The sequence below is a fragment of the Ranitomeya variabilis genome, chromosome 5 (assembly GCF_051348905.1).
Source record: "Ranitomeya variabilis isolate aRanVar5 chromosome 5, aRanVar5.hap1, whole genome shotgun sequence".
In the NCBI taxonomy this organism is placed as follows: Eukaryota; Metazoa; Chordata; class Amphibia; order Anura; family Dendrobatidae; genus Ranitomeya; species Ranitomeya variabilis.
In genome coordinates, this window is record NC_135236.1 from 220,566,432 (window position 1) to 220,590,562 (window position 24,131).

The window sequence follows — 24,131 nt, forward strand, 5'->3', positions numbered from 1 at the left end:
CCATCTTTATAGGTGGCTGCGGATGACCATTGAGTGAGACCAAAGGAGACAGTGAGCGAAAAAAGTTTAGAGGCGGCTGAGGTGGAAGTGTCAATGGGGATATTGAAGTCACCCATGATGATAGTGGGGATGTCGGCTGAGAGGAAATGAAGTAGCCAGGTGGTGAAGTGGTCACATCGTTTTCCTTCTGAGCTTCCCCATGCAGATTGAAAACAAGCCACTGCTAGACGCTTCTGAAATTTAGCATGCCCAAATCTTTTCCCATTGTCTGCTGTTAGGGACCTGTAAGTCTGCTCTCCTAAAATACATTAGATGCTTAGCCAACTTTGCACTCGGACATACGAAAGTTAGGAAGAAACTGCTCTCATCAAGTCTTAAATAATGTGTTTAAAGGGAATCTGTCAGCAAGTTTTTGCTAGGATATCTGAGAGCTGCATGATGTAGGGTCGGAGAGCCTGATTTCAGTGACGTTACTTCCTGGGCTGCTTGGTGCTATTTTGATAGAATCCTTATTTACACTGTTGCAGATTTAGTAGTGGTCAGAAAGCTGAAGCCTGTGTAACCCCGCATACACCCCTGATTAGCAGCTCCCTGTGTATATTGGCAGTATTCTGACAATCAGTGGTGGGGACAGGGTTACACAGGTTAGTTGGTCTGAGTTGCACTGGACACTTAGCCCTTTAATGATAATCTCCTGTTGATAAAATGCTCATTGTATTGAAACTACAGCACACAGTCTACTAAGTGACTTCTCTCTGGTATCACTGCCTCAACCCCCAACTCTTACTTCTCTCCGATTAAATGGCAAAAATCTGCTGATAGATTCCCTTTAAAGCATTTTCTAATATTTTTGTGCTACTCCCTCTCCCATTCCAAAGGGAAACATCTGCATCCCTAGGATTTAGCTATATTGTAATACAAAAAGACAATGTGCCAGCCATTTTTAGCTCTAAGAACATAGGTGTGGAGCTAGCTCAGAGTTTGCTAATGGACAAAACTGGCATATAGTCAATGCTATTTTTTAACACAGAGTACAATATTATCTGATATAATGGACTCCTTTCCATGGGTAGCTTTTCCCGTCGTTTCGAAGGCGATCCTGAGCCAGATGGAACAATTTGATTGAATGTTGCTTGTATACTAGTAATGATTACAGAGTTTGCGAATTTCTGTTCTTTTCTTTTCTGCACGTACTTTTTATATTCAGTGATTCTAGCCATATAGTGTTTTACATCCTGTAGAATGTAGGTTTTAGATACATGTATATATTGAATACATTTGATTTAATGTTTCGTTTCTTTATTTTCAGGCAACACCAGACCTTTTGAAGGGGCAGCAGCAACTTGCACAGCAGACTAATGAGGAAACCGCAAAACAAATACTATTCAACTACTTAAAAGAAGGGTTAGTAAATGCCCGGTGGTCTACTGAATAATACATTTTACTGATGGGAAATTATGATTTAGCTGCTCATATTTTTACATTCCTGGCCAGGGATGTACCAACCATAGTGACCGATCATGTGGCTGCTATGGAGCCCATATTCACCCGTCCTCCCAATTTCAGAGGTAGCCACATCCTCAGGTTGCAGATACCACTAAATAGAATGAGTCCTTGATACACCATTTAGCTTGCACCTATGAGTCTGAGACTCTGTACTGCGATGATGTCAGTACATCGTGCCTGTAGTGCAGAGCCTCAGTACTCATACTGAACACTATACTAAATGAGGGACTGAAAGAAAGTCAGAACCTGCTTTTTCAGTGAGAGCTGGTAAAACTGATTTGTCTAATCCTGATCACACTCGCCCACTTCGTTTACTGACATTACAAAGCCAAGAGAGGAGGAGAAGTGTGTAGTAATGTCATTACACATTCAGTACAGCACTCTGAATCTATCCCGGGAATTGAGGAATAATGCACCAAAATCTCAGGCAGATCCAGAGCATAGTGCGAGCAGTGTTTGTCACATACTATCTTCTTTGTCACTGCTCCCTACCGCAGCCCTGCTGGCTCTGTAATGTCATTGCAATGCAGATCTCCTCTCCCGGCTCTATAATACAGTGGGGAGAAGTGCTGAAGTTGATTGTGCTAGAAGTGTGTTTATCACATGCTCTGGATCTATTCCAGGTACCGGGCCATTGGTCCTCAATTGATTGGTCATTAGTAATGGGAGGACGTTGCATTTAATGACATTGTCCAGCAGTGCTCTCTTCCTCTCCCGACATTGTAATTTCAGTAAGCCAAGGGAGTGAGGAGATTTCATCCAGTGTGATCAGGTTTAGGCACATGTAATCTCATCAGGTTACACTGCAAAAGCCTGTTCTGTTTTCTTTTTTTTTTCTTTTTTTCTCCTGTATAATGCTGCATTGTTATGATTGGATAAAGTCACACAGGAGAAAAATCTGCTACCGCCCCTTTGGTTAAAGGGTATATTTGCATATCGGCTTCAAAAGCTTCACAATGTGTGAGATTGTGTTTTTGTTTTTTTTTTTCTAATTTTATTATCACTATTCTGATTAAGGAGCCATGATAATGATGATGCCACAAAAAGAAAAGTCAATTTGGTTTTTGAAAAAATTCAGACCTTAAAATCTCGAGCATCAAGCACAGTGCAGGTAAATATTCGCACTGCTATCACTTAGTGTTTACATTTTGGACACCTTGAGATATAAGCTGTTTATGTTGCTTCTCTAATGGCATTTTTATTACTTTGAAATTTCCTACTGTTGTATTGTAGTTGTTTTACTTTTACAGTAGATGCTCACTATTAACCTACATTACTTACCATTTATCTGACAATTTAGATTTTAGTGCTGAAAAACAATAGCTTTAAAGGAATTCGGATAAGTCCCTACATGGTTTATTTGAATCACTGTTGGTTTTGCAAATATTTCTTGGGGTGTGTTTTTTCCTTTTTCTTTATTTTTAGCTTTCTTAAGAACCCTGGCTGGAGTGCAAGTCTGACCAGCTGAGTCTGTAATTAAAATGGTGAATCAAAGTGGGAAAACCATGTTTGATTTCTTTAAGTATGGACGCACTCATGTTTTTTATTTTCTTAATCCAAATCTCATGACTGCCTACGAGATTAAATTCTGCATTTAAAGGCTCCGTAGAACATGAAGTCAAAGGAATCTGCTCAGAACCATGTGATGATTTCACTAAAACGTACCATGAACCCTTGTAATTAATTAGTGAATTGTAATGGCTTCTTCTTGTGTGTTCTATATCTGCATATGTGGCATATCTAATATATAAAGCTGAATGTGTGTATGTATGTGTGTATGTCCGGGATTGGCATCTGAACCGTCGCAGCTACAGCCACAAAATTTTGCACATATATAAATAAACACCGTGTGCACTGCTATGTATTGGTGCAGAGACTAGGTTCCCAAGCCGTATAGTAAATTGTAAAAAAGTCTCGCACTCAACTTAAATCTGATAGATTTATTGGTACTAATGCATCCAGTGCTACCTTAGTACCAATAAATCTATCAGATTTAAGTTGAGTGCAGACTTTTTTACAATTTACAAAATTTTGCACAGTCACACATCTGGACCCCGAGAGCGTCATAGGCTATGTTGTGAGGTGAAATTTTAACCCCGCGCTTTCCAATTCACCAAACAATTTTGCCCCTATCTACATAATGGGGAAAAAGTGAAAGGAAAAGTGTTGGAGGCATCGCAGCTACAGGCACAACATTTTGCACAGTCACACGTCTGGACCCCGAGAGCGTCAAAACTATGTTGTGAGGTGAAATTTTAACTCCGCGCTTTCCAATTCACCAAACAATTTTGCCCCTATCTACATAATGGGGAAAAAATGAAAGGAAAAGTGTTGGAGGCAAATGAACAGCTGCCAGATGTGAACAAGGGGGACTTAAAGAATGAGAGCGATGGCGCCAAAGAGTATATACTGTACAGTTGCTAAGGTGGGGCCCCGACATGGGATAATCACCACACCACCACGGGGATATGAACACACACACTACCACGTGCTTGAACACATATACCACCCTCAGCGCACATTTCACCACACATACACCAACCTCGCCACATAAAAGTTGAAACACCAAAGTCGCCGCTCAAAACTCGCCACGCGCAAAACTCTCCACATGCAAAACTCGCCACACCCAAAACTTGCACACGCGGAAAAATTGCCACATGCACAAAAGTTGCAACACATGCAAAAGTTGCCTCACACAAAACTTGCACATACTCAAAAGGCACCACATATAAAACTCGCCACACGCAAAACTCGCCATGCGCAAAACTTGCTGCACACAACTTGCTACACTAACCTGTCACATGCAACTCGACACACAAAAAGTTGTTACACGCATGTCGCCACACAAAAATCATCTCACAAAAGTCGCTACATGCATGTCGCCACACGCAACTCAACACACACAACTTGACACACGAAACTCGCCCTAAAACACACACAAGTCTGGTATTATCCTTCAAAAATAAAAATCTGATTAATAAGCAGACAAACTACAAGAGCAACAAATGTACCATATAGGAATCCGGCAGCTGTCAGTCACATGACCAGTCTATTATGTGTATGTGTGAGCTAATATATACTGCCAGGGGGTGGGCTTCCTGTTGGCTGGGGATTTATCAGGCTGCCAATTTAGCTTACAAATACTGAGGTAAAAATACTGACCAAATAAGGTGTGAACGAGGTCTAATACAGGAGGAGATGACATACAGATATATACTATTTACAGGGGAGATGACACACAGGTATATACTATATACAGGAGGAGATGACACAGATATATACTATATACAGGAGAGATAACACAAAGGTATATACTATATAGAGGAGGAGATGACATACAGGTACATACTACATACAGGAGGAGATGACATACAGGTATATACTATATACAGGAGGAGATGACACACAGGTATATACTATATACAGGAGCAGATTACCTACAGGTATATAGTATATACAGGAGGAGATGACATACAGGTATATGCTATGTATAGGAGGAGATGACATACAGGTATATACTATATACAGGAGGAGATGACACACAGATATATACTATATATAGGTGAGATGACACACAGGTATATACTATATACAGGTGGAGATTACATACAGGTATATACTATATATAGGAGGAGATGACATACAGGTATATACTATATACAGGGGAGATGACATACAGGTATATACTATATACAGGAGATGACATACAGGTGTATACTATATATAAGGGAGATGACAAACATGTATATACTGAGGTGAAAATGAGAGGTGTGAGTGCAAAATGAGAGGAGTGAGGGAAAATAGTGGAGTGATCGGAAAATGACAGATGTGAGGTCGAAATGACAAGTGTTAGGGGGGAATGAGAGGAGTGAGGGGGAAAATAAGAGGAGTGAGGGGGAAAATGAGAGGCGTGATGGGAAAATAAGAGAAGTGAGGTGCTATAACTAACCACAGATATTTACTATGCCCAGGCAACGCCGGGCTCTTCAGCTAGTATTGAATATAACTATATGTAAGTGAACATACAGCAATGTTTATTTATATGTCTACCCCATCTACTTGAATGCCTAGTGGAAAAAGGGGAGCCACGCTCCTTTTTGTACAAAAAGTACAAGAAATTATAGCAAAACCAAAGAAATGAGCTGAAGCGTGAAGTTAGTATATGTGCAGTGTGAAGAAGCAGGTTCACACTGTGGCATTTCACAGACACAACCCAACAAAATGAGCCTATACCCTGTAAAATTGTTATGCACTGAAATGTTCTTTTTCTGCAGTTTTGTATTTGCTAAATGTCATTATTTCATGTTTTTCCTTTGTGTCTTGATAAAATGTAAATCTCGCTTAAAAACATTTGTTTTATTACAGTAATACCTTTTGCATGTCAGCTGTGTGAATTGTTTTTTAAAGGGAAATATATTTACACTTACATTTATGTACATAAAACTGAATATTTTGAACATTTTAGACTCCAGATCCAACAACAGAAATAAAGCTTTTGTCTGATCAGAAAAATGAACTTGAAAAGAAGGTCACGACTCTCCAGACACAACTTGATGAGAAGGTTAAGGTACTAATCCGTGTTTCCCTTCTGTATACTGTCATACGTAATCTATTGTTCTCCTGTGATTTAAGGGAACCTGTTAGCAGGTTTTTGCTATGGAATCTTGAGAGCAGCATGATGTAAAATGTGAGACCTTTGTATCATTTACTGGACTGCATGTTGTATTTGTTATAAAAACTGTTTTATCTGCTGCTGATCTAGCAGTTCTCTAATGCTGAGCTCTGTATAACCCCGCCCACATCACTGATTGGCAGCTTTCTGCTTATACACAATCAGTGGCCGGGGCGAGGTTATACAGAGCTCCTGAATATGGAGGACTACATGGCAGCAGGTTTACTAGTCTTCTAGTGATAATAATCTGCTGATAAAACTGTGATGTTACAAAAACTACAGCAAGAAGCCGAGTTAATGACACTTCACTGGAATCAGGGTTTTTTTTAACCTCTAAATCATGCTGCTACCATGTAAGGTGGCAAAAACCTGGCAATATATTCCCTTTAAATGGCAACATGCTCCATTAAGGAACAATTTCTGGACCTCTTTTTCTAATCGGAATGTTGCCCATCAAGGTTCTGCATTACCACTGGTTATGGTGAATTTAAATATGTTGTGAAAAAGCTATAGCATACAATTTTTGTAGTGCTTCAGTACCAATCTGACATAAAAGCCATATTTTATTACTTTTTTGTTTGAGTGATTAAAGAGGAGCTCATATCAAAGTTTAACTATGCATGGGCCATGGGTGCCAGGTATGTCTGCTGTACATTTTCGGTGTCCTTTTCTTTGTCCTGACCAGATAAGTTAAAAAGGCAGGGTCATGTCTCGGATTTCCTTATAGTGCTTTTCAGAGCAAAGTCTGAGTCGCCCACAACCATTTTGTGATGTTCAAAACCACGAAAGAATCCTACCTGGCACCCCATCAGGCTGTATTAGCTATGTATGTCCAATGTGTAGACAAACTTTAAGTTTGGACTGGAAGGTTTCTTTTAAGAGAAAAAAATTGCATCTTCTGCTTGTTTGTATTCTTCTGTTGTACCTTCATCTCGATTGATTACAATTAAGATTTGATCTGACCTAAAAGATATGTTTCTACGATTTCTAGATTTTGGTCACTCCAGGGCTTCAGACTAGGCAATACACAGCACATTTACTAAAGTTGCAATCTGTTGTACCTCTGGGATTACTTGTAGCATATTCTGCTTATTTTAGTGCCTGTATTAAAGTCTGTAGTTGTATTCTATTAATAATTGCAATTCTCTTCTATGAACCAAGAATCGGGAAAGCAACAATGAAGAGAAAAGTAAAACAAAGGCAAATCTTAAAGATATTCAAGATCAACTTGAACGCAGCATGAATGAAAACTTAGTCCTTCGTGGGAAACTTTCGGAGAGTGAGAAAGAATTAAGAAAACATCTAGAAGAGTATGTTTAGGTTAATCCTCCATTGTTGAACCACATTTCTGATTTCTGTATGGGGTACTCATAGTAATTCTTATGCCAACTAAATGCTATAAAAAAGTAGTTTCCATTGTTTTTTTTTATTGTACCATTAGGAACATGTTTGCGTATATCCTTGTGTGTTTCATGTGAAATTTCTGGTGACTAACACGTTTAGAAAGGCTAGGATACACACTGGTATGTGTGAGGAACAGTTTATTGTGCGGCTAGGGCCACACTGTGACGTGCGAGAACACAGTAGAGACAATTGGCAGGGAACATGCTCTGAAAAATATTGCTTCAGATTTCTCTCAATGTATCACAACACTTGCACCCATTAAATACACGGACACTTATCCAACGCAACGTATCATGCGCAGGTTACAGCAGATCTGTCCCGCTGTCCGCTAGTCTCACCTCAGTCTGTTTAGTAAAATGACATCTTATGTCAATTTTGTTCCTCATGTTAAGAAATATCTGACTATTGCAAGACGTAGAAAATATTTATGGCCCGATTCATCATAGCTTTTACGCCAGTATTCTGGTGTAAAAGGCTTTGAAAAGTCACCACATTGTTGCCACTCAATGATGCTTTAAGACTTTGCAACTTTTGACAGTCTCACACCATTTTTGCCAACTCTGACAAACTGGGTGGAGCAAGGGGCGTGTAGACCATTGTTCTTCAAAATTCATGATGAGCGATGGCGTTTGTTACGGCACAAGGCAGGGATTTGTGGCGAAATGCACACAGTGGTGCACGCTACTCATCCATCACTCCTACTTCATGAAGAGGCAAACACTTTTTCACGAATTAGGATCTTCTAAACTAGGATAAAAAGACACTACTGGAAAATATGCACACCACAACAGTGATTAAGCTATAAAAATTTCTATTTTATTGGTGCACAACAACCATTAAAACACAATTAAAAAAAATACAATTAAAAAATTTGTGCACCGATAAAATGGAAATTTTTATAGCTTAATCACTGTTGTGGTGTGCATATTTTCCAGTAATGTCTTTTTCTCCTAGTTTTGATATTCTATTTTCTGCTGGTTGCACCCCGGTTCTTACATATTTTATATGGCGGTGCTCCTGGTTCTTTCATAGTACCATTGAGTTAGGATCTTCTGACTCCACCCCATCTCCTCAAGATTAGAGTAGACAATGCCGGTCTTGAGGAATCCGGCCCTTAGGGTTACAGAAAATTTAATATTAAAATGACCATCATTGTGACATGGAAGTGTTCCAGAAAACAAGCTGGAAGGTTATTTCTTGTATTAGACTATAAGCCAAATGCCTTTACACTTTTCATACCACTATTGTTAGTTTGCCTTAAGGTGAACTGGGGTAAATGTTTTTCATCTCTGCTCTTACAGCTTCAATACAACAGTGTTGGTTGAGATGACAGATTTTTCACTAGTGATTTGTTTTAAAAGCTTTTCCAGGATATTGATGACTTCCCCAAAGGATACCATGTCGTTCGGGGACAGGCGACAGCCATAAGTAAACAATGTACAGAGCCTGGACTCTCCAGCTTCAGTCACTGAGCTGAAGTCCTCAAGAGCAGCCCTTATGTGGTGTGTGGAGGTGTGGTGTTCCAGCTCTATATTCTACTTATGTCCACCTGTTGACTGGTGAGGGTGTTGGGTGTTGAACCCCCACCTGTCTTATATTGGTGACCTGTTCTAAGGATAGATCATCAGTATCATAGTCCAGGACCACCCTTTAATCTAGAATAGCATAAGGCTTTGTATAGATCTTTTGGCACTTTGAGTCTTTGTTTTTTGTCTGGAGGCATCATTCTGCATGCAGTCTTAATTTACTTTTCAAAATGACAGTAGACTCTCTTGAGTGCTTCCCTTGTATTTTGTGTAATTGCATCGTGGTTTCATTTTGTAACGGAAAACCATTAACTAGATGGGTGCAGAGTACTTATCTTCAACACAGTAGCATGATCTGTGACCAGAAGAGGGGGACTGATCTGAGAAAACAGCTTTGGTTAAATATAGTGAGGACATTTTCACAATACAATTTTCCGTTGGACCCAGAATAATTAGAGAATCTAATATTTGCTTTTAGTTAAGGTTATCGAATGTTTGGTCTCTTGTTCTCTGAGGCGATGTTCATATTTTGCAACATATCGGTGTTTCTGTTGGGACTTCAAAATAAAGACCTAAAAACCGGGATTCGGGCACAACCTGCGATAGAGCGATCAACTTTAATGAGGCCTAAGGAGTCACTTTCTAGCCTTTGTTTTGGCAGACTCCTCTTTTTTGAGGTGGGTACAGAAGCTCCATTGAGTTTTTTGTTTTTTTGTTTGTTTTTTTGTGGTTACCTCAAAAAGGCAGACACTGACGAAAAAAAAGGTCAGATTTAACACAAAGTGACTCCATCTGCTTCATTAAACTGCTTGGTTCTGTCATCGTTTCCACTCATATCCCATTTTTCAGGACAAACAGAAGCCTAGACTGAGTTACTGACGTGTGGCAAAAGCGAAGTGTGAACCTGCCATAATGCCACTGATCATAACGAACTTCTAAATCATAAGTTATCTCCAAAGTATGATTTCTTTACAGAATCACCCTCACAAGGGACTATGCGTGACTTGTCAGGGTGATTCTATAGTAAAATCATACTTTACTATCCTTTAATTTTACTATTTACAACATTTTTTTTATTCAAAAGTTAGCCCCAGGTTATGGTACCAGGTACTTGTACGCACAGTAAGCAATATACCTTCAGTACCTACGTTCAGTACTATAATGGAGAAAAGTTTAGTGCCATCATACAATAAGAAGATAATGAAAAGAAGTGCACACAGAACTGGATATAAAAACAAAAAATCTGTATTAAATTATTTAAATACAAAATATTAAAAAGTCCTCCAGAAGAAGACACACGCACCGAAATGCACGTAGGGGAAATCGCTACATCGCTTGGCTCAGGTACAGTGTTTAGTTTTTCTCACTACTGCCTTGATATTGGCTGAACTACACTTTCTATTGGGTGTTTTGTATTTTTGGGTCCAAATATGTCTGCTTCTGCACATAGCAGTTTATTATGGAATTATGGCCAGTACTAGTTCTCAGTAGACTGTTTTTCATGGTTCGATGCCAACAAATTATTCAGCGACTAGATATATTCTATTAAATGCCTGTACATTGCCAACCTGTGGTGCCCCCTTTTATTGTTTCCCAGCCACTATTAACCTACCCTACATTTTAACATTCTGCATTTGAATAACTTAATAAAGATTTTTGTTTCCACATCCAGTTCTGTGTACGCTTCCCCTGTATATGAGTAAGAAATGTACTGTATCACCCAAGGTTTTCAATCCAACATGCTAAACAATTTTCAGGCTGGACTTGATGGGGGCAAATGTTTATTAGCTTGATGATTGCTTAATTTTCTTCTGACAGATTATTTGAGCTGAAGATGGAGCAGGAGCAGAATCAGACTGAGATCCGGGACCTGCAGGAGCAGTTATCAGAAATGCATGATGAACTGGATGATGCAAAGCGATCTGTCGTTGATGATGGAGAAAGAGAAGCTTTGATACAGGTTGGTTATAAGAAATGACATTAATGATTAGGATAATGCTGCTATGTGCTCTTACCTTATGTATAGTCATAGAACAATGCCAAAACAATAAAGTTTATACTATATTATGATATTTTTTGTCTTGTGTAAATCTAAAATAAGGATAGTATTAGATGTGCTCCATATTTGACAATCCATTGTGTATTGGACAGCCTGCCAACTCCCCCGTAGTAGAGAGGAATTGAGCATTTTGGCCCTGTTGCTTGTTTATTTTTGAGGCTAGTGTTGCCAGAAGTGTCTGACAGTAACTTATATCCTTCTCCTTACTGAAATACTGGATTATTAACCCTGATGGGAAATGCGGGCATAACACCTGTTTTGTAATTTCAGCTCCTTATTGTATGTAGCTTACTGTATTATATGAATTATCTAGCATTACCAGTATTGTTTGTGATTGTGTTGTGAATAATTTCTTTTTGAATGCCTATGTATATTATTTCTTTGCGTAGGATCTTATACTCATGAAACAGGGAGTTCAAGAACTGCTGATGGCCAGGGAAGAACAAGAAGACCTCCTAAAAAAGAGAGAGCGTGAACTTACTGCCTTAAAAGGAGCCCTGAAAGAAGAGGTATCCAGCCACGATCAGGAGATTGATAAGCTCAAAGAGCAATATGAAAAGGAGCTGAAGAAGATGCGAGAGAGTCTCGAAGAGGCAGTCAAGGTAAATTACAAGATTACTATACTCATTTTAAGTATGTGTGGCATCCAAGTTTTACACAACCATTAAAGGACATGCATAGACTTCAACCGGGCACCAAGTGTATCTAAAATTCAATTGTTGCATTCTCCTCTATTGCTATGCAAACATTTTTTTTTAAAGCCAAATCAAGCAGTGAATATAGCAGGAAGAAGTAAGACATTTCCTATCTATATTTCCAATTTCTTTTAAACACCTTCCTGATATTTGCCGTACTCGTATAATGCTTTTCAGGTGCAAGTGTATGAAACGGGCTCAGAAGCTGAGCCTGTACCATTGCCAGCAGATGGTGGCAGCTCCCTGCACACAACATATCCTAGGAATATACACTTCTCTGTAGAAGACATATAGAAAAAAAGACTTGAAGATAGACAAATGAAATACTGATGTATAGAAACGATTATAGGCAGTATGGATGACAATGGCCAATACAAGTCTAGGGGTCGGTGTAAAACACGTACAGCACATGGATGGCATACATGTACTATCCGTGTGCTGTCTGTATTTAATATAGCAAAGTATAGGAGGAGCTTTGTAATTTCTTTTTCTTTAGCCATACCGGAAAAACCATGATGGCACCCTGATAACCCCAATACTGTTTTTTTTTATGGCACCGGTTTTATATGGATGTCTAAAGGGGGCCTAACATAGACACATTGCCCTATTTCAGCAATCTCTTGAGTTTTTTTATTTGGCTATCTGAACAATTAGTCATCTTTTTTGTATGCTAATAAAGTAAAATTATTTTTTATATTTTACCCTTTCTAACCTGCCATTTTTACAGCTCCTTGGCATAATTTGCAAGGTGTACTTTTTCAGATGTCAAATAGACTTTATAAAGTCTTATCTGGTGTACCTAGGTATGCAGAGTATGTTCAATAGTTTGAAGTTCTTTAAAAACATTGTGCAATACGTGGGTGAGTCTTCTAACGTTCTGTCGTTGTACTGAAGCCGACTTGCCTAATATAGTAGGAATGTACACTTTGGGCTGTGCCACTTACATGTACTGTTCTCTTGAATTTAAATAGTCTGTCAGGACAAAATGAGCATCAGAACCAAGCATGGCATCTTGTAGGGAGGTGGCCTTAATGAAAATCGTTCCTATAGTGTTTTCATACTTTCAATATTCAAACATGCTTATGAGGTGCTCAGTGCTTTCTTGGCATTACTGATCGGTTCATTGCACCTTTCCGTCTACTTGTTATACATGTATCTCCAGACTCCTCTTCTGTAAGGCCAGCGCTGCCAAGCCAGGAAGAGGGGAGCGGAGATACATGTATAACAAGTGGATGGGAAGGCGCACTCAGCTGCTGTGCCGTGCCACGGGTGTACCAAGTACATCAATGGCAGCCTATTTTAATAAAAAAGGATTTGTGACAAATGGGGCAAAATATTAAGCCAGTTTTGTCCTTTTTGATAAACAGTTTTTTTTGTTTGTTTTGTTTTGTTTTTACAGCAGTCATATGAGAGCTTCTTTTTGGGGATGGATTTTATTTGTCAAAAGGCATCATTTCGGGGTACATATCACTTTTATTAGCAAACTTTTTATTAACTCTTTATTGGTAGGGATATCAACAAAACCGCCTTTCTGCCACTGATTTTTTACGTTTTAAATTTTGCTCCATTCACAATGTGTACAAATATAGTGTTATCGTTAATCTGGAAGTCATGTCAATACCAAATTTCTATAGTTTGGGCTTTTAAATAAAAAATATATATATATATTTTTCACTATAAATGCACACTTTGAAAAAAATTTTGTTTTTACACTGCCATATTCAGAGAGCATGAAGTTTCACAATTTGCAATTGGATTAGTTGCATGAATGCTTTTTTTTTGTTTTGTTTTTTTTGTTTAAGCTTTCATTAGTGCCACTTCGTGGTACAGGCTACTTTTGATCATTATATACTACACTCTTTGGGAGTCAAACACAAACAAAAAAAAAAACAATTCTAAATGTATATGGTCTTCTACTTTTTAAACAGCACCTACTAGTGCCACATAGTCACTTGAACATGTGATCCTTTGATTTCAACTTATCTAATATTGCGCATTATCGAACTTGTCAGGTAGTCTATTAGACCCTGCCTCGGGTGGGATCTGATGGGTGGTTTTATGGCAAACACCAAAGCCATTCTTAGGCCTCCTTGTTGTCATAGCATCAAGTGACAACCCAGGATCGGGCTCCAAGCGCGGCGAGGGGCTGGCAAAAGGGAGTTATCTCCCTCTCCCAAACTCCTCAAAGGCCGCTGTCTCTACGGACAGTGATATCTGAGACCACCGCCGTGTGTGACAATCAGTTTCTGCTCCATGGGCATTACTCCTCTGCTTGTACCATTCCTACTGTATGTTGGATTGATGGAAAGCATTTGAAATCTAAATGTATGGTGACCTCATTTTACAGGAAGGGGTTAAAACAGGAACAGTATGAATTTTGTTAGCGCTGTGCACCCTTTACGGTGTGCTGCTTTGTGCGGTTGACATAACACTGTTAGGGTTTAGATAAAAATAGACTGGTCTGTCGGCATAAACACTAGAATATTTGGTTAATCATTAGTCAGTAATTTTTTGCGTAATTTAGATATGCAAACCTATTTAGGGTTGCAGTTTTACATCAGGAGTGTCCAGAATGTCCTTTGTATCATGTATTTTCCTTTTAATGCCTTTATTCCTTGCTTTTTTCCTGCAGTTTTATGCATTAAACATTGATTAATTGTTGAGGATTATCTTTGCAGATTTGAGTGTGGAAATTCTGCAGCATAAGTAGGTGAGATTACAACAAATCTTACCTACAAGTTATCTACAAAATGTCTTCTAAAAATAGGCAGTATTTCATTTCTTTGTATGGAATTTCATTGCGGATTCCACCTTCCGAAATGGAAATGGTGGAATCTGCGGCACAACAAAAACTACACCAATATCTGCATGTATCAGATGTGTGATTTTGCTGCAGAAAACTTTCCTATGTGCCGAGTGGAAAGCAAACCTTCCACGTGAGAACATTCCCTAAATGTTTGACAGTGCTGAAAGCCATGAGAATTACCGTATTTTTCGGACTATAAGACGCACCGGACCATAAGACACACCCCAAATTTGGGGTGAAAATTGCAGAAAAAAAGATTTTTTTATAAGATGGGGGTCCGCCTTATTGTCCGAATTTACAGTATTTTACCTGAGGGCTGGCATTGGCAGAGCAGGGTCACAGGAGGCATGGTGTCGGCAGAGGTGGGGTGATGCGGTACGGCGTGCACCTGAGCAGGGTCCCTTCCTGCTTAGGTGGGCGACGCCACGGCCTGGTGTCCATGGGAGGGTTGCAGCAGAGGTGCGGCGGCAGAGGTGCGGGGATGAGGAGGCACAGTGAGCGGGGTCCCTTTCACCGGTGAGGTGATGCAGCAGCCCGGTCAGCAGCACAGCCGGGTGAATCATGTTGGTATCGGTGGTGGCGGCCATCTTCCTGAGGCCGCGCGTGAGCAGATGGAGTGCTCTGCTTCCCGGGGCTTCAGGAAAATGGCCGTGGGTGGCCGCACGTGCGCAGATGGAGATCGCGCGGCCATTTTCCTGAAGCCAAGATCTAAATCTGCGAACTCGGCTTCAGGAAAATGGCCGCCGCGATCTCCATCTGCACACGCGCGGCCTCACGCGGCCATTTTCCTTAAGCCCCAGGAAGCAGAGCACTCCATCTGCGCACGCGTGGCCTCAGGAAGATGGCCGCCACCACCGATAACAGCATGATTCACCCAGCTCTGCTGCTTACCGGGCTGCTGCATCACCTCACCGGTGAAAGGGACCCCGCTCACTGCGCCTCCTCATCCCCGCACCTCTGCCGCCGCACCTCGGCCGCTGCCACCACACCACTGCGGGTAAGTTTGCATTACGACTATTAGACGCACCCCCTGTTTTCCCCCCTTTTTTTGGGGGGGAAAAAGTGCGTCTTGTAGTCCGAAAAATACGGTATTATTTATGAGATAATTACTAGTGATGAGCAAGTACAGTCGTTACTTGGGTTTCCCCACCCACGCTTGGGTGGTCTCCGAGTATTTGTTAGTGCTCGGAGATTTAGTTTTCGTTGCCGCAGCTGCATGATTTGAGACTGCTGGACAGACTGAATACATGTGAGGAATGCCTGTTTGTTAGGGAATTCCCACATGTGTTCAGGCTGTCCAGCAGCCGTAAATCACGCAGCTGCGGTGACGAAAACTAAATCTCAGAGCACTAACAAATACTCAGAGATAACCCGAGCGTGCTCAGGAAAACCCGAGCAACGACTATACTCGCTCATCACAAAAAATTACACATTGTTGAAAATCAGTGTAGAAATAGTTGTATAATCCTGGTTGAAAGTTTACCTGGCCGATATTAAAATAAGCTCTAGCTGGACTCGAAGAAGGCTCATCTTTAACCCCTTCGCGACATGTGCCCGTACTAGTACTGCGCTGCCGGCACTGCATTTGTGCCAGCAGCAGTACTAGTACGGCGCATCGATCACCGCGGTCTCGCGCTGAGCGCCGCGGTGATCGGGTGCGGATGTCAGCTGTATATGACAGCTGACACCCCGCAGCAATGCCCACGATTGGCGCTATCGCCGATCGCGGGCATTTAACCCCTCTGATGCCGCTGTCAATAGTGACTAATAGCAGGCGCCGGCAAGCCTCTGCCCTTGCCTGTCACATCGGTGATCTGACAGAGTGCTGTGCACACTGTCAGATCACCGATCTGTGATGTCCCCCCCTGGGACAAAGTAAAAAAAAAAAAAAAAAATGTCCATGTGTAAAAAAAAAAAAAAAAAAAAAAAAATCCTAAATAAAGAAAAAAAAAAAAAAAATTCCCATAAATACATTTCTTTATCTAAATAAAAAAAATCACACAATAAAAGTACACATATTTAGTATTGCCGCGTCCGTAACGACCCCACCTATAAAACTATATCACTAGTTAACCCCTTCAGTGAACACCGTAAAAAAATAAATAAAAAAAAAACGAGGCTAAAAACAACGCTTTATTCTCATACCGCCAAACAAAAAGTGGAATAACACGCGATCAAAAAGACGGATATAAATAACCATGGTACCGCTGAAAACATCATCTTGTCCCGCAAAAAAAAAAGCCGCCATACAGCATCATCAGCAGAAAAATAAAAAAGTTATAGCTCTCAGAATAAAGCGATGCAAAAACAATTATTTTTTTATATAAAATAGTTTTTGTGTAAAAGCGCCAAAACATAAAAAAATTACATAAATGAGGTATCGCTGTAATCGTACTGACCTGAAGAATAAAACTGCTTTATCAATTTTACCACACGTGGAATGTTATAAACGCCACCCCCCCCCCCTAAAAGAATTTCAGGAATTGCTGGTTTTTGTTCATTCCGCCTCCCAAAAATCGGAATAAAAAGCGATCAAAAAATGTCATGTGCCCGAAAATGGTACCAATAAAAACGTCAACTCGTCCCGCAAAAAACAAGATCTCACATGACTCTGTGGGCCAAAATATGGATAAATTATAGCTCTCAAAATGTGGTGATGCAAAAACTATTTTTTGCAATAAAAAGCGTCTTTTAGTGTGTGATGGCTGCCAACCATAAAAATCCGCCCAAAAAACGCTATAAAAGTAAATCAAATCCCCCTTCATCACCCCCTTAGTTAGGGAAAAATAATAAAATTTTAAAAAATATATTTATTTCCATTTTCCCGTTAGGCTACTTTCACACTAGCGTCGGTACGGGGCCGTCGCGCTGCGTCGGCCCGACGTACCGACGCATACTGTGCAAGCGCCGCACAACGGGGGCAGCGGATGCTGTTTTTCCACGCATCCGCTGCCCCATTGTGAGGTGCGGGGAGGTGTTCCAGCCGCGCATGCGCGCTCGGAAATGGTGGACCGTCGGCACAAAAAAAGTTACATGTAACGTCTTTTGCTGCCGGCGGTCCGCCACAAAACGACGCAACCGTCGCACGACGGTTGCGACGTGTGTCAATACGTCGCAATGCGTCGCTAATGTTAGTCTATGGGGAAAAAACGCATCCTGCAGATGACTTTGCAGGATGCGTTTTTTCGCCAAAACGACGTATTGCGATGTATGCAAAAAAACGCTAGTGTGAAAGTAGCGCTAGGGTTAGGACTAGGGTTAGGGTTGGGGTTCGGGCTGGGGTTAGGGTTGGGGTTAGGGTTTCAGTTGGAATTGGGGAGTTTTCACTGTTTAGGCACATCAGGGGCTCTCCAAACGCGACATGGCATCCGATCTCAATTCCAGCCAATTCTGCTTTGAAAAACTAAAACAGTGCTCCTTCCCTTCCGAGTTCTCCTGAGCGCCCAAACAGTGGTTCCCCCCAACATATGGGGTATCAGCGTTCTCAGGACAAGTTGGACAACAACTTTTGGGGTCCAATTTGTCCTGTTACCCTTGGGAAAATAAAAACGTGGGGGCTAAAATATCAGTTTCGTGGAAAAAAAATTTTTTTTTATTTTCACGGCTCTGCGTGATAAACTGTAGTGAAACACTTGTTGGTTCAAAGTTCTCACAACACATCTAGATAAGTTCCCTGGGGGGTCTAGTTTCCAATATGGGGTCACTTGTGGGGGGTTTCTACTGTTTAGGTACATCAGGGGTTCTGCAAATGCAACATGACACCTGCAGACCAATCCATCTAAGTCTGCAATTCAAACGGCGCTACTTCCCTTCCGAGCTCTGCCGTGCGCACAAACAGTGGTTCCCCCCCATATATGGGGTATCAGCGTACTCAGGACAAATTGGACAACAACTTTTGTTGTCCAATTTCTCCTGTTACCCTTGGGAAAATAAAAACGTGGGGCTAAAATATCATTTTTGTGGAAAAAAATATATTTTTTATTTTCACGGCTCTGCGTGATAAACTGTAGTGAAACACTTGTTGGTTCAAAGTTCTCACAACACATCTAGATAAGTTCCTTGGGGGGTCTAGTTTCCAATATGTGGTCACTTGTGGGGGGTTTCTACTAATCCATCTAAGTCTGCATTCCAAATGGCGCTCCTTCCCTTCCGAGCCCTCCCATGCGCCCAAACGGTGGTTCCCGCCAATGTATGGGGTATCAGCGTACTCAGGACAAATTGGACAATAACTTTTGTGGTCCAATTTCTCCTGTTACCCTTGGGAAAAAAAAAATTGCGGGCTAAAACATCATTTTGTGGAAAGAAAAAATTATTTTTTAATTTTCACAGCGCTACATTCTAAACTTTAGTGAAACAATTGGGGGTTAAAAGTGCTCACCACACATCTAGATAAGTTCCTTAAGGGGTCTTCTTTCCAAAATGGTGTCACTTGTGGGGGTTTCCACTGTTTAGGCACGTCAGGGGCTCTCCAAACACGACATGGGTTCCGATCTCAATTCCAGCCAATTTTGAATTGAAAAGTCAAATGGCGCTCCTTCCCTTCCGAGCTCTGCCATGCGCCCAAACAGTGGTTTATCCCCATATATGAAGTATCAGCGTACTCAGGACAAATTGCACAACAACTTTTGGGGTCCAATTTATCCTGTTACTCTTGGGAAAATAAAAAATTTGGGGCAAAAAGATCATTTTTTGTGAAAATTAATATGAATTTTTTTTTACGGCTCTACATTATAAACTTCTGTAAACACTTGAAGGTTCAAAGTGCTCACCACACATCTAGATTAGTTCCTTAGAGGGTCTACTTTCCAAAATGGTGTCACTTGTGGGGGTTTCCACTGTTTAGGCACATCAGGGACTCTCCAATCGCGACATGGGTTCCGATCTCAATTCCAGCAAATCTTGCATTGAAAAGTCAAATGGCGCTCCTTCCCTTCCGAGCTCTGCCATGTGCCCAATCAATGGTTTACCCCAACATGTGGGGTATCGGCGTACTCAGGACAAATTGTACAACGACTTTTTTGGTCCAATTTCTCCTGTTACCCTTGGTAAAATAAAACAAATTGGATCTGAAGTAAAAATTTTGTGAAAAAAAAGTTAAATGTTCAATTTTTTTTAAACATTCCAAAAATTCCTGTGAAGCACCTGAAGGGTTAATAAACTTTTGAATGTGGTTTTGAGTACCTTGAGGGGTGCAGTTTTTAGAATGGTGTCACTTTTGGGCATTTTCTGTCCTGTAGACCCCTCAAAGTCACTTCAAGTGTGAGGTGGTCCGTAAAAAAAATGGTTTTGCAAATTTTGTTGCAAAAATGAGAAATCGCTGGTCAACTTTTAACCCTTATAACTCCCTAACAAAAAAAATTATGTTTCCAAAATTGTGCTGATGTAAAGCAGACATGCGGGAAATGTTGTTTATTAACTATATTATGAGATATAACTCTCTAATTTAAGGGCATAAAAACTAAAAGTTTGAAAATTGCTAAATTTTCATAATTTTTGACAAATTTTTGTTTTTTTCACAAATAAATGCAAGTCATATCGAAGAAGTTTTACCACTATCATGAAGTACAATATGTCACGAGAAAACAATGTCAGAATCGCCAGGATCCGTTGAAGCGTTTTAGAGTTATGACCTCATAAAGTGACAGTGGTCAGAATTGTAAAAATTGGCCCTGTCACTTAGGTGAAAACAGGCTTCGAGGTGAAGGGGTTAACATCAGGATTTTTCCTCCATTCTACTGTGAATTTTCATAAGTACAGCAGTCTCATTCGGTCCAATATCTATTTAATATATGCCATTTGTATTATTAAATGTTGTCAGATCTGCTTCAATAGAAAAATATAAAGGGAAACATTTTCTCTTTAGAAATCCCTTTTCTCTTTTCCATTCTTTGTTGTGGGAGTTTTGAATACAGCCAAGCCCTCTCTCCCATAGCAGTAAATGGCGAGAGCCACATAGGCACAGTCACATCTAATTTCACTCTAGCTGCAATTCCAGTTAGAATGGCAGATAAAGGAAGCATCTATTTTGGAAATGAGTAGAGGTCCCATTGCCAGGACCTACATATAAGAGATATTTATGACATATATGGACATGCCTAAACTGCCTGTCATGGGACTGTACCGTTCAGACCCAAAACAAATGCTTTATTAAGCTGTTAAAAAGGATTGTGGCACACTTTTCATTAATTATATATTGCTATGCCTATCTTCTAATCATGAGCCAGTATTAAAGCCCAGAACTTTTGTTTGACTGGTTGTTACTGCTGGATGAAAAATGATCAAACTTTGGATAGTGTCACCTTTTATTAATTTGTCTCACGATTGCCAATAGTGACAGGTTTAATGAGGAATCTGTTACACAGATGTCTTCGCTGAATTTACATATTTCAAAAGTACTGGGTGTAAATTCTATGTTTTGTTGAAGTTCCCTTTTCGTTACATAAAAACCCTTCTATGGCATTCAGTGTAAGGAGACTTTTGGATTGGAAAACACCTTTCCTGAGTCATACTTTCTGCAGCTTGATTGTGGGGAGCCACTGATTGGTAACTAAACAGTAAAATGTTTTTATGTGTTTAAAAAAGAAGTAAAAAAAGTCCTATTTTTCTAAATAGTCACTGTGTATAATGAAAAACAAGTTTGCAAAAAATACTATGATCTGTTATGTTATCTGTAATGGCCAGCACAGTAAAAGAATTCACCGCGCCCACCATAAAATTTAAAGCAAAATGATCAAGAAGAAAATAGAATTAGCAGGAAAAAAATAAGAGCAATTTTACAATAGCTCTGTACTCATGACTGTCAGCATATGATGAAAACAAAAATTTTAAGTTCTCTTATGCTGTAAAGCATTAAAAAAATCTGAATCCTGTATTGCTGTAATCCTACTGTAAAACTTTCTTAATTTTTCTTGCTCTGTGAGCATAAACTATTCCGGCATTGTTTTTCTTTTTGGATATTAATTTTTATCTGTTTTTAATTACTCCTGCCACAAAATTAAATAAATAGTGATAAAAAATCATGCATATCCAGAATGGGGGACATTGCTACATAATGAAGTTGGGGAGTGGCAATATATGTGTCTTTATAGGATTTAGAATGCTACAAGGCAAGGGCCCATATGTCTGACGAACATCGGGGGGAGGGGGTCCAAATTTTGCATCTTGGCCCAAATGAATCTAGTTACACCACTGCTGTTGGCAAGACGATCGGCCGAAATATCGTCTTGCTGACAGCCATCTAATGTGGACATCTTAAGGTTAAAAAAAAGAAAAAGCTGTTCCTTACATCTACTGGCTTAAGGCCCCGTCACACATAGCGATTTACCAACGATCACGACCAGCGATACGACCTGGCCGTGATCGTTGGTAAGTCGTTGTGTGGTCGCTGGGGAGCTGTCACACAGACAGCTCTCTCCAGCGACCAACGATCAGGGGAACGACTTCGGCATTGTTGAAACTCTCTTCAACGATGCCGAAGTCCCCCTGCAGCACCCGGGTAACCAGGGTAAGCATCGGGTTACTAAGCGCAGGGCCGCGCTTAGTAACCCGATGTTTACCCTGGTTACCAAAAAAAACAAACAGTACATACTCACCATCTGATGTCCGTCAGGTCCCTTGCCGTCTGCTTCCTGCTCTGACTGAGTGCCGCCGTACAGTGAGAGCAGAGCGCAGCGGTGACGTCACTGCTGTGCTGTACTTTCACTTTCACTTTGCGGCGCTCAGTCAGTGTGGGAAGCAGACGGCAAGGGACCTGACGGACATCAGATGGTGAGTATGTACTGTTTTGTTTTTTTTTTACATTTACGCTGGTAACCAGGGTAAACATCGGGTTACTAAGCGCGGCCCTGCGCTTAGTAACCCGATGTTTACCCTGGTTACCAGTGAAGACATCGCTGAATCCGTGTCACACACACCGATTCAGCGATGTCAGCGGGACCTCAACGACCAAAAAACGGCCCAGGCCATTCCGACACGACCAGCGATCTCACAGCAGGGGCCGGGTCGCTGGTACGTGTCACACATAGCGAGATCGCTACTGAGGTCGCTGTTGCGTCACAAAACTTGTGACTCAGCAGCGATCTCGCTAGCGATCTCGCTATGTGTGACGGGGCCTTTAAATCATAGAGCAGAACAATGGTTCCTATTAGACAATAGCATAAACTGCACCTTTCTGATGGTTACAAATCACTTATTGTTGTCCCACAAAGGATTACACTATTAGCAAACGTGCCTTTTCACTTCTGAGGATGTGTAATCCTTCCCATATAAACACTTTTCTCTTTATAATGTAGCCTCATTCATATCTTTTTATTTTTGCGTTTGTTGAATGAAGTCTTACGCTGTTGACTTTACTGTTCTCCAATTATCCCGGTTAGTCTCTTTTGATTGTAGTGACTTTAATCTAAATGTTGCCCTTAGACTTTGTGAAAAGAACATTGTGTTACTCAAAAGTCTAATGAACTAATCTTTTTAGCCCTCTGTACAAGGCTTTTTGGTCTTGACCTGGTAATTCCCAGGAATGAGACCACATTCTAAACTTTCTAAGAAATGGAGCCATGTCAGCAACCCCGTTTCTGCTTGAGAAAGGGGCTTTGATTGCATTTCATTCTTCGCTCTGGCCTTCACTATTGGCTTCTTGTATCTCTTAAAGGATTAGTAGTGCCCCTGATGGATGCTAATTAAGCATAATTATTTCATTGTGGCTGTGTCAGCAAAATAGAGACACGGTTACACTATGGAATTGTGATGTATGCATTCAGGAATGGCAAATGTCAATTTTAGTGCTTAAGGCTGCAATAACATTAGACAAAAAACTACTGCCAGCGACAAGTCCTGAATTATAAAGAAGTCCTCAATTGCCCGAACAGCGAATATCTTTACATTTCGCCACACATAACTGGCTCCATCACTGTAGCAGGGTTTGAGTAATTCAGCTATTAAATAGGTTTATCTGTTTAAGTTGCAAAATTACCTGTTTTAAAATACTAAATAATTAGTACTATAATGAAGTTTCCCATTTATATCAATGGCCATAATGTTTTACTTTTTAAAATATTAAACAACTTTGTAATGCACTTTATGTAAAAATCACAGGCTGTATTTGTGATGTAACGTTACCTTGACCCCATCCCCAATTCCAGGAAGTTTGTATTGAACAGTGACGTAAAGAGCCTCTGCCATTGAAGTGCCGCCGGCTTTGTTTACTTGCAAGTACATTTAATAGTATCATATTTTCCATTACAAGAGTTATTTTCTTTAAATAAATTACAATGTATCTCTAAAAACGTATCCGTTTCTTGATTTAAATGACTGCTTGTGAATTTCTTTATCCAGATTCAACCCCTCTACAGCCCACTTAGGATACATAATTTGGGCTAGTCATCTGTTATCATATAAAGGAAGCTTTTATCAGATTTTTATCAGATTGGTCTCAAATTTAATGCTGTTCAGTAATAAAGAGGAA

At 40.3% G+C, this 24,131-nt stretch overlaps 1 protein-coding gene across 3 annotated transcripts in view; it reads left to right on the forward strand.

Moving 5' to 3' along the window:
• CGNL1 (cingulin like 1) overlaps positions 1-24,131 on the forward strand; it is a 156,097-nt gene that overhangs the window by 59,860 nt on the left and 72,106 nt on the right. For all 3 annotated transcript variants that reach the window (XM_077263817.1, XM_077263818.1, XM_077263819.1), the window contains exons 3-8: positions 1,310-1,404; positions 2,524-2,617; positions 5,972-6,073; positions 7,340-7,488; positions 10,927-11,068; positions 11,557-11,769. In XM_077263817.1, the coding sequence (XP_077119932.1) occupies positions 1,310-1,404; positions 2,524-2,617; positions 5,972-6,073; positions 7,340-7,488; positions 10,927-11,068; positions 11,557-11,769 (795 nt within the window). The remainder of the gene's footprint in view (positions 1-1,309; positions 1,405-2,523; positions 2,618-5,971; positions 6,074-7,339; positions 7,489-10,926; positions 11,069-11,556; positions 11,770-24,131) is intronic.